A 12,001-nucleotide genomic window follows, 5' to 3' on the forward strand; every position below is an offset into this window, starting at 1 on the left:
CTCTCCGTCACCTCCCCTCCACTCCTCACCCCTCCTCACTCCCCACCCCCTCACTTCCCCCCCCTCACCTCCTCACCTCCCTCCTCACCTCCTCACCTCCTCACCTCTCCCTCACTCCTCACCTCCTCCTCACTCCCCCACCTCTCTCTTCCTCCCCCTCACTCCTCACCCCTCCATCCCTCATCACTCCACCTCCTCCTCACTCCTCACCTCCTCACCTCCCCCTCACTCCTCACCTCCCCCTCACTCCTCACCTCCTCCTCCCTCACCTCCTCACCTCCTCACCTCCCCCTCACTCCTCTCACCTCCTCCTCACTCCCACCTCTCCCCCCCCTCTCCCTCCCCCTCACTCCTCACCTCCTCACTCCCCCTCCACCTTCCTCCACTCCTCACCTCCCCCTCCCTCCTCACCTCACCCTCCCCCTCACTCCTCACCTCCCCCCCTTCACTCCTCACCTCACCTCCCCCTCACTCCTCACCTCCTCCTCACTCCCCACCTCCCCCTCAACTCCCACCTCCCCCCTCACTCCTCACCTCCCCTCACTCCTCACCTCCCCCTCACTCCTCACCTCCTCCTCACTCCTCACCTCCCCCCTCACTCCTCACTCCTCACCTCTCCCCTTCACTCCTCATTCCTCACCTCCCCCTCACTCCTCACCCCTCCTCACTCCCCACCTCCTCCTCACTCCTCACCTCCTCCTCACTCCTCACCTCCCCCTCACTCCTCACCCCCTCCTCACTCCCCACCCTCCCCCTCACTCCTCACCTCCCTCCTTCACTCCTCACCTCTCACCTCCTCACTCCCCTCACTCTCACCTCCCTCACTCCTCACTCCCCTCACTCCTCACCCCCTCCTCACTCCCTACCTCCCCCTCACTCCTCACCTCCTCCTCACTCCTCACCTCCCCCTCGCTCCTCACCCCCTCCTCACTCCCCACCTCCCCCTCACTCCTCACCTCCTCACCTCCCCCTCACTCCCCACCTCCCCCTCACTCCTCACCTCCCACCTCCCCCTCACTCCTCACCTCCCCCTCACTCCTCACCTCCTCACCTCCTCACCTCTCCCTCACTCCTCACCTCCTCCTCACTCCTCACCTCCCCCTCACTCCTCACCCCCTCCTCACTCCCCACCTCCCCCTCACTCCTCACCTCCTCACCTCCTCACCTCCCCCTCACTCCTCACCCCCTCCTCACTCCCTACCCTCCCCCTCACTCCTCACCCCCTCCTCACTCCTCACCTCCTCTTCACTCCTCACTCCTCACCTCCCCTACATGTGTGTGCATGCATGTTTGAGTGTGTGTGTGTGTGTGTGTGTGTGTGTGTGTGTGTGTGTAGATGCAAGGTTGAGTTGGGAATTATCCTCAGTCACTCAGCCACCTTATTCACTGAGGCAGGATCTCGCAATCAAACCAAGAGCTCACTGGTACGGCCAGTCTCCATAGCCAACTTACTCTATGGACCCCCCTGTCTCTCTCTTCCGAGAGTGGAATTATAAGAGGGTGGTGACTCCCACCAGCATTTGTGTGATCTCTGGGGAGCTGACCCCTGGTGCTCACGCTTGCATATCAAGTGCTTTAACTGCAGATCTATCTCCCTAGCCCAAGGGTTCATTTACTTTTCTAGCATCCTTTTGGGAGAGGTTGGTCAGCGCCTGGATTTCTTAAAATATTTTTTGTCTCTTACAAGTATGTGTATTTCCAATGAAAAAAAGACTATTTTTACTGTTTTGTTTTTAAACAGGATGACATTTTGATACAAGGCTACACAGTGTCCTAGGTGGGATGATTCACTCCAGAGAATTCATGACTAGTCATTCTTAATCTGGAATTGGAAAGATCCACAGCATCTACATGGCCCCTGGGAACTCACAATCCCCTGAAGTAAGTTATAAAACATTGTGTGTGGAAGCATTTGTGAGTGCAGGATCCACCATGACCTGTATCCTGTGACTGAAGAACGCTAGAACACAGACAGGTTCAGAACCCACCCCCATCCCATCTCACAGAGAGAGTGATGCTCAGGCTCCGCGTGCCAATGTGATTTATTTCATAGCACTTGGAAGGCATCTCAGCAACTGTAACCTAGCACAAGGGTTTGAATGCTCAAAGCCAAAGATGAAACAAAACAGGCAAGCCATGGAACCTTCTGGAAACCAAGAAGAACATCTCAGCCAGCACCATTACGTCAGTGCCAACACAAGTCCTTCACTCTTATAAACAAAAGTGAACAAACACTGAAACAAGGAGAGAGGCTTACACAGCATCTTGGTGACTGATTTTCTGGAGGGTCTGTGAATGTTCACAGTCACTTTGTCTGCCTCAAGGGACTCATCTCTCTTCAGCTGAAAGAGAAGTGGCAATCTGGTTAGGTAGAGAAGCTTGCTCCCCCACCAGAAACTTTGGAGGTATACACACAGCACTTAAAGAAGTTTTTAAACTTCTAAATACTTCACAGAATTTAATCTAGGACCTCTGAATCAACTGGACAGGGTTATGGGCAAGATACAGCAAAACCAAGTTTTTAATAAGTAATTCTATGCAGTTCTAGTTCTGTAATGTGTTAATAAATGTTTTACACACACACACACACACACACACACACACACACACACACACACACACAGCCAAAATAGTTAATCCTGAAATGAACAACACCAATAAAATGCTAGCTAGACCCTTCTATTCACTTAGTTTCTTTAATTTTTGTTAGACACATCATTAGAGTCAAGACCCTGTGCCACATGATGAGAGATTCCAAAAATAAAATATTATGATCTCATGAATGTTATGATCTCGTTTGTGTTTCTTAGTTACTCTTGTATTGCTCTAAAGAGACACCATGACTAAGGCAAGGCTTATAAAAGAAAACATTTAACTGGGGGCTTGCTTACAGTTTCAGTTCATGATCATCATGGTAGGAAATACGGCAGCAAGCAAGAAGGCATAGTGCTGGAGTAGTAGCTGGGAGCTTTATATCCTGCTCCAAAGGCATTAAGCAGAGAGAAAGAGAGATACTGGGCCTGGTGTGGGTATTTGAATTCTCAAAGGCCACACCTCCTAATCCTTCCAAACAGTTCATTAACTGGGAACTAGACATGCAAATACATGGGCATATGGGGAGCATCCCTTTTAAACCACAACATTGTGGGACTTTCAGAGTCTTGAATATGCTCATGAACAATGTGGATCTTCCAGGGGTTGATGCATCTCTTTCCCCACTTTCCACATTTGTGTCTCCCATGCTCATCTCAGTTGAAAAGGGAGTCACATTTCTTTGAAGAATATATTACCAGCTCTTTTCAGCAGATTTTGCCACTGTACTGACAAGCATAATTTAGAATATGCCAGTTTTCTGATTCTGCTGATAAAGCTTCACATCCTTCAGAATTTAAACACTGACACATATTTATCCTAATTGGAATATAGTGTGATTCTTGTAGTAATGTAAGTTTGGAATGTCAACGTGACCTGACATGCTGTCTCTATTAGCCTGTTTAAGGCCTGCCTACCCCTGTAGATGAAGCAGCTCTAGCCCTTTGTTTCCTTCTTCCTCCAAAGTCCACAAGCACCAGATAGCTGTGTTATTCATCTGGTAGTGAAATCTTTCTCTGTTAGATCTACTTTCTGTCTGTGGGGATGATGTACCAGAAAGATAGGAACTCTGATGACCTGTGACCATCACACACCCAGACGTAGGTCCAGTGTCTGTTAATTCTCTGACATCCCCCCTTTTCTTACCAGCAGCTCCCCAACTCTCTCTTTGGCTGTTTATTCCTTTCCTACACTTAGTAGTTCAGTTGGTGTGCTAGTTACTTTTCTCATTGCTATGACAACATACCTAACAAGAAGCAACTTCCTGGAGGAAGGGTTTAGGTTGACATATAGTCTGAGGAGAGTCTATTAGGGAGAGAGAGAGGAGGTCACAGAGGGAGATGCATGAAGCAGATGGTTACATTGCATCCCAGTCAGGAAATAGATGGAAGCCAATACTGTGCTGGATTCCTTTTCTCTTACATCCCCTTTTCATTCAGTCTGGAACCCCAGCATATGGGATGCTGCTACCACCATCCAGGGTGGGTCTCCCTCCCTCAGTTACACCACTCTAGAAATGTCCTCTGAAAAATGCCCAAAGGTGTGTCTCCTACGTGATTCTAAATCCAATCAAGATGACAGGGAAGATTAAGCTGAGTTAGCTCCTGGTCCCATTGCCAAATAACTTAGCAGATCAGACGGTCTCATCCCCCAGTCCCAGTAGTTGGGTAACTGGAGCCAATGGGGTTTCACAGACTTCCTTCTGTAATCTTGGGAATGTAAGGGACCCTTTTTTCACTGTATCTGAAGCAGGAGCTATAGTGGTTACTTGTGTGGCACCATGAGAAAAGCACTCATAGTGCTGCTAGGTGCAGGCTTTAAGCTCCCTTGAAAGCAAAGCAAAGAATCAGAGAAGAAGCTGGGTGTTTGGTAGCTGTGTGTTCTCCTGAAGGGGCCTTCACTGAGAGCTATGTCTACTTTGTGGATTTCAGTCTAAGCACCCCTTCATGTTCCAATAGTCAAGCTGAGATTCCTTCACTAGTGGTGACATGGGTCCTGGCGTACCAACTGAGGTCATCAAGTGGAAGGAAAATTCAAATTGTTCTACACAGTCTCAAGCTCCTACCTGAGAGCCTGAGCTACCTCAGGCCTGAGTTATAAGGAGACATTTTCAAGTTCAAGGTAAATGAGAAATTGGTGTAATTGTGTGTGATGATGAACAGACTAAGGAACAGTGAACTTTCTGGGATGCAAGCTATCCTGAGAGAATACTTGAGAGAAAGTCTTTAAAGCTGGAAAACTTGGAAGAATGGCCCATTAAAGTTCACCTTGAAAGATCCACAAATCTATATCCTATGTCTCTACAATATACATGCTTCTTCAAATCAAGCAGTCCATAGGAACACATGGGTCTCAGTCACCTCCTGTGTGGTTACTATGTCTGTTTGTCTGTTGTACTTTGTGGTGATCTCTATATAAAGAAAGTGAGAGGTTAAAAATTGTTTGACATTTGACCTTTTAGAGTCACCTGGAACCCGAGAAGAACTGAGAGAATTCTGCGCTGTTGTGGAAATAAATGAGAGTTGTATGAAAGTGAAAATATATTCCTAATATAAGCATCCCGGAGCAGAGCATGAGGGACTCAATGAGTGGTAACTATTTGCTATTCTGCTGGTTCTGATTATTGTTCCAGCTCTTCTCAAAAGACAGGATATAAATTAAAATAGCCAAGGATAGCTACTTGTATTTATGAATCTCCTTATGAGGATCACTGAGTCTCTTCTGGGAAAATGCCTGTCTTCTAACTCAGCTGTGTTGGCCTGACAGATGTTAGCCTTTGCTTCAGCTGTCAGGTCAGCACAAACCTAGAGTCACCTGGGAAGAGGGACTAAATACAGAGACCCACAGCCAGACATTATACAGAGAGAAAGAGAGACCTTTGAACACACAGCTCTAAATGGGATGTCTCCATCACATCTTTTCCCTCAGAGCTCAGGGAACACTGTGGAAAAGGAGAGAATATGTAAGAGCCAGAGGGGATGGAGGACACCAGGAGAACAAGGCCCTCTGCATAGACTGGGCACAGTTCATATGAACTCACAGAGATGGAAGTAATCAGTACAGTGCCTGCATGGGACTGTGCCAAGTCTTCTCTCTCTCTCTCTCTCTCTCTCTCTCTAGCTTTCAGATTAGTATTTTTATTTTTATGGGACTCCCAAGTGTATGTACAAATGGTCTCAGATTCTTGTGCCTGCTCTTGGGCTCTTTTCCTTCTGTTGGTTTTCCTTGTCCAACTTCAATGTGACAGCTTTTGTTTTATCTTATTATATTTTATTTTGTTATGTTTTGTTGTTAGCCCTTAGAAGCCTGTTCTTTTCTAATGAGAGACAGATAAGGAGTGGATTAGGATGGGGGTGTGTGGAGAGGAACTGGGGAGCATAAATGGAGGGGAAATTGTAATCAAGATATATTATATGAGAAATGAATCTTTTTTTTTTTTTTTTTCGTTTTTCGAGACAGGGTTTCTCTGTGTAGCTTTGCCCCTTTCCAGGAACTCGCTTTGATGAATCTATTTTTAATAAAGCTGAAAATAATAATAATAAAAAGATTTTAATTCCGGTTCTAAAACTGTGACCATTGTAAGACACACTTGTTGGTTGTTCCATAATTGATTTCAGCCAATAGTTAAGAACAATGGCACTATATCAAAAGGTTGGTAATTTCATGGCTGGGTTTCATAGTTCTCAGGGAAGTCTATACTCCCATGAGGCATTTCTTTAAATCAAACACCAAGCAGTCATTCCACATAGATATTTTTATGAATTAGCCTCCTGGCCATTGTGGTTTGTACAAAAAGAAAACCACGTATCCATTACTGCTCACCTTGAAGTGTCTTCAGGTTATAATGGCACAACTAGCCAACTTAAGGAAGAAATGGACTGAATATGTACATATGGTAGTGTCCCATCAGGGCTCACAATGGCTGACACAACAGAGTCTAAGGCATCTGCCTAGTTAATGTCAAATGATGCTTTAATATTAAATACTTTCATTCACTTTAGGTGCTCAGCATGGGTAGATACTCAGTCATCAATGGGATGAACTCTGCCCCCATACTCATGGAGGGACAAAAAGGAATGAGAGATGCTGTGGTCACTCTGTAGGATGCTCCAAGGCTCAGAAGCTTAGAGCTTACTTATCTGACATCTCCAGCAGTAGAACACCAAGGTGAAGTTCACAGGGCTGATCATCTTTCAGGTTATTATCTTGATGAGATGTTCATGGTGATTGTGGTGTGGTATGTGTGTGTGTGTGTGTGTGTGTGTGTGTGTGTGTGTGTGTGTACTTGAGATAACACCAATGGTTGTACAGCCTTGAACACACAAAGGGCTTCTTTTGTCCTGTGCTTTCATTGGCATAGTCTTGGCTGCCTTCTGAAGGTAGTGGCAACCAGACTCAGTCACACTTTCAGACTTCTCAACAGATTCAATAACTTAAATACCATTAGGGCTTGGTGTCTCTAAATCTTGACTTGGAGACAATGTTTCCAAGTCTTTTGTCTTAAGTGTAGATAAGATGAAGCTCAGTATCAGGGAAGTAATTTAGCCTCATCCCCTGACTGAACTTAGTCTGGTTTGGGAGAAATAAATGAACTAACGGGTCTACATGCCATTATAAATTGTAGCGAAGGAAGTTACTGAGAGTCATGGTGTCTACAACAGAGGCAGAGCAGCTCAAGGGTCGAGAAGAGCTTCCCCAGGGCAGTGCACTTGAAGCATGACCGATAGGGTGGACCAGAGTCAAAAGGTAAAGCAAGTGTGGTGATGGGTGGCAGGGACCTTCCAGGGGAAGGGGTCCAGAGGTTGTGGCACCTGTGTCACTGAACAGAGGTTGCTTCTGCAGGCCACTGGTGTAGGGCTGTTTAAACTCTCAGAATGACAAATCAGACATTTCCTTTCTTGGTACCCTCTGGTCCACTTGCTTCTACTTCTTCTTTTCTGAAACAGGATGTCATCAATTGCATTACTCACACAAAGTAGGGTGGCTATTATCTCAGCTGCCACCAGCTTGGGACACAGACACTGTGGATTCATGAAAGTGGAACAAAATGAAACTCAGGCAAAGAGCTTAGAAGAATCTATGTTTGCTGTTAAACATAGGCATTTCCCCCAAACTCATACAAGACAAATGGTTGTTTAGCATTGAACAAGATGATATTGTTACTAAAGTCTCAGGGTGAGAAGGTCTTTCGGGATGCATAATATTTGGAAATGTGTGAAAGTCTTTTCCTCCGGGTTAGATACTCAGGACATTCTGGAACTGTGGCACTGAGCTGTTCTGCTTTGACACAGATCTTAGGGAAAATGCCACCATCCTGTGCCCACATGTCCATGACACTCAAATTACCTTCTTCCCACTCAAGCCTGGCCTTTCATTTTAGGGCCAGTAAATGTTTTTTAAAAAGTTCCCCTCTTTGTTGATAAACACCTTTCTCAGAAATGGACTGGGGTGGGCCCCTGCATCTGGTGCCACAGTGCCGGAGGATGTGATGAGATGTGTGCACGTGTTTAATTCTTTCATTTACAGCTCATGTCTATCCCACTCACAGTCTCTTTACCTTTGAAAAAAGAACCACAGACTGGTAGAGCCGGAAGAAGCCTTAGAAATGATGTGGTGTGACCTTTTCATTCTCCAAATGAGAAGGCAATTCTGGGAGAATTGTGTGCAGCTTGCCTAAAGGCATATGTCAGCCAAGGACCTGAGAATCTAAATAACGTCATAACCATTTACTGCGTGAACCACTTCCTAAAGTGAATATAAAACTATCATTGTGAGGACTAACATCTATGAATTTGGGTACAGAATGCAGTAGGAAGTATACAGATTCACTCCTACACTTCTCAAAAAGAGATTCTCTCATCTAATTTGGAACCAGAGAGAACGGAAAAAAAAAATGTTTATCTCTACAAGCTTAGAGAAGGAAACTCTAATTGTAAGAAACAGGGAAAACTGAGTGATTTCCCCAGAAACCCACGTGATTCTTAATCATACCTTATACTGCTCTAACTTATGAGTTCTGTTTACTTTTCCATCCCTCAATCCCTACCTTCTATGAAACTGTTTTCAAGGTATATATATATATGAAATAGAATAATATATATGTACATACATGCATATATAATTTAACTTGATATTTCAATCAAAGGTTCAGCGCACCACAAGGAAATATAGACCTTTGAAGCTGTATATCTGTCTCAGACTATGAAGCAGGAAGCCCCCACAATACCCTCAGGACAAGTTGCTACAGCAAAACATTTCAGCACAGGCAGTAAAGTGGTGCAGGGGCAGCAAGGAGATGAGAGAACGCAGAAGGATGGCCCCAGAATGTGACCCTCTAACCCTAGATCACTTCCTGTGCACAAAATGAGGCTTCTCCTCAAGCCCCTGGAGTCAGATTGTCCTACGAGTGCTCTCTATATTGATACCCCTAGGAAGTTTTCTAACACTTTCTCAGAAACACAGGTGAACACGCAGAGACAGAATGATGGACCTCAGGTAAAGAAAATAATAGAAATTTGTGGTTTCACCCTGTTTAATTGGTGGCAATTCCCCTGCTACTCAAAAGGAGACCAAACTGATTTTACTTGTGTGATATATCCCGAGGACATGTGTGGAACTTACACATGAAACTACTTTACATACATACAAACTTTTGCTCCTTAATTTCCCACTTAAAGTCATCCTCTGTGACCCCCTTCTGATTATGTCTTTGCTCCATGCTAAGGCTTTCTTCGATCTTAAAATGGGTGAAAACAGGAGGGATGCTGCCCCAAGCCAGTCACCTTGGATACTCACTCTGAGCCCCATGAGGTAGTAGAGGATACTGATGAGGGTCATCGGGAAGATGTAGAAGAGGAAAGAGGTGGCTTGGATGATGAAGTTGTACACCCACATGGGCTTGGTGACTGTGCAGGTGGCAGAGCCGGGCACGGAGGTCCCATTGGGAAAGTGCTGGAACTTGATGCCGTGGATGCTGGTGTTGGGCAAAGAAAAGACCACAGAGAAGCCCCAGACCAGGCTGAGGATCTTGAGGGCCCGGCGCCGCGTGCTCTCCAGCTTGGCTCGGAACGGGTGGACGATAGCCACATAGCGCTCTATGCTAACTGTGGTAACACTGAGAATGGAGGCAAAGCACACAGTCTCGAAGAGGGCGGTCTTGAAGTAGCAGCCCACCGGCCCAAACAGGAAGGGGTAATTGTGCCACATCTCATAGACCTCCAGAGGCATCCCAAAGAGCAGGACCAGCAGGTCTGAGACAGCCAGGCTGAAGAGGTAGTAGTTGGTGGGTGTTTTCAAGGTCTGATGTCGGAGGATCACCAGGCACACTAGAAGATTGCCCATCACCCCCACCACGAAGATCAACGCATAGGTCACAGACACTGGGAGGGAGAGGTGGCTGCGCCGGGGTCCGCAGAGGTGAGCCAGGTACTCCTCCGTGCTGTTCAGGTACTTCATGAGAGGATCGTTGATCCAGGAAGTATTTTCAAGTTTTCCCATCACTGAGGTTAAAATCCAAGGCCACAGGTGTCCTCTGATCTGAGGCTCTGTCCCAAGCCGAGCCACAATGGGGACAAGCCCGAAAGCAGAGGCTCCTGAAGAAGACCGGATGAGACTGGGATGAGAGCATCAGCCTCCAGGGCTCTCCTCTCAAACTGCTAACTCCTTTTGAGGACCACCCATGCCCCGCCCCCGGCAGGCTGCAGGCCAATGAGTGTGTTAAGCTGCACTGTGGGAGAGCCAGACAGGTTGGTGTGCGGGCTTTGTGTTTGGGGAGCCTGAGAGGAGGGTCCTCCCTGTGACTTGGAAGAAGCCAGAGAATCAGCTCACACTGAGTGAGCTGGGCCACCTGAGGAGCAAATACTCCCAGCAGGGCCAGCCGCAGAGTTGTGGAGCTCTGGGGAGAAACACAGGAAAGGCTGAGAAACCTGACCAATAAGGCAGAGTCTCCGTCACTCACTGACCCCTGTATGTTGTATCAAAGCGTGGAAGATCAATCGATTTCTCAGATTATATTATTCCTTTGGGCAATCAGGGCTCTCTGGGAAAAGCATGAGACATGTGATTTGGAGGATCTCAGTGGCTGAAAATCAGCTTTTAAGTCTTATCCTTTCCGGACAATTTCTCTCAGTAGTTCAGAAAGCAAGTGGGTTTCAGGACCAGACCATTAGAAATTAGGAAAATTGAACTTTCAGACTCTTCTCTCTCCTCTCCCCTCTCTCCTGTCTGTCTGTCCCTCCCTGTCTCTCTATGTCTCCCTCTCTGTCTCTGTTTCTCTCTTGTGTGTCTCTGTCTCTCTTTCTCTGCCTCTCTGGTGTGTGTCTCTGTTTCTATCTGTCTGTCTGTCTCTCCTACATTATTCATTTTGTTTTTTTCAGCAAACCCTTTTCTGGATTTAATTCATGCCCTATGCTGTCCTGGGCTTTGTAGAAAGACAGTGTGTTAATCACTCTTCTCACTGTTTTTCACCAAACAGCTGACTGAAACAAATAAGGGACATATGGGGCTGGGGAGATGGCTCAGGAATCAAGAAGCTTTTCTCTAAGCCTGGGGACTTGAGTTCAATCCTTGGAACTCACAGGGTGGAAGAAGAGAATCAATTCTCACAAGTTATCCTCCAACTTCTGCATGTGTGCATGACATATATTATGTATACACACACACACACACACACACACACACACACACACACACACACACCACCACCACCACCACCACACCACACCACCACACCACACCACACCACATACACCAAACAAGCAAACAAATAAATGCAACATTTAAAAGGTGAAAAAGTAAAGAGGAAGGACTTCCTTTCAGTTTAAGAACGGTTACAACAGTCGGCCATGGGGAACGAAGGGCAACAGGAGCAGGAAGGAGGCAGAGGGTCCATGGGAGCCACAGAGAGAAAGCAGAGAGTTGCTCAGTTAACTCCTTTTCCTTTTTATTCAGTCCAGGACCTCAACCCACTGGATGGCACCTCCCACATTCAGGGATGACCTTCCCTCCCCAGTTAATCCTCTCAGGAAAGGCCCTTACAGACATGGCCAGGGATGTGTCTCCTGGGTGATTCTGAACTCAATCAAGTCGACAGTGAAGACAGCTTTGTTAGGGCTTCTGAAAATATACAAGCAAATTAGTAAATGGTATGTTTCCAGTTAAAAATGGATAAATAATTTGCAAAGGAAGCCAAAGAAGGCTTATTTCAGCAGATGTCTTTGAGTGCAACATCTGAAAGGCTAAAGGAAAGATATTCCCAGTAAAAGGAATATCAAGTGCAAAGGCCCTGAGGTTGAAACAAGCTCCAGAATGTGGAGCTGACCCATGATGAAAAGAGGGTAAGTCTTTAGATCAGTGTTCTGCAGCAGTTTCTCTGAGATTAAACCTCCCATCTTGGATGGACACATATCCC

General features: G+C 46.3%; 1 protein-coding gene across 1 annotated transcript in view; it reads right to left on the reverse strand.

Moving 5' to 3' along the window:
- Nmur2 (neuromedin U receptor 2) overlaps positions 1 to 10,089 on the reverse strand; it is a 10,238-nt gene extending 149 nt beyond the window's left edge. The window contains exons 1-2 of the mRNA XM_036195227.1: positions 9,388 to 10,089; positions 2,258 to 2,342 (exon numbers count right to left, since the gene is read on the reverse strand). Coding sequence (XP_036051120.1) covers positions 2,258 to 2,342; positions 9,388 to 10,089 — 787 coding nt within the window. The remainder of the gene's footprint in view (positions 1 to 2,257; positions 2,343 to 9,387) is intronic.
- Positions 10,090 to 12,001: the final 1,912 nt, after the last annotated feature.

This window comes from Onychomys torridus, chromosome 8 (assembly GCF_903995425.1).
Source record: "Onychomys torridus chromosome 8, mOncTor1.1, whole genome shotgun sequence".
NCBI classification, from domain to species: Eukaryota; Metazoa; Chordata; class Mammalia; order Rodentia; family Cricetidae; genus Onychomys; species Onychomys torridus.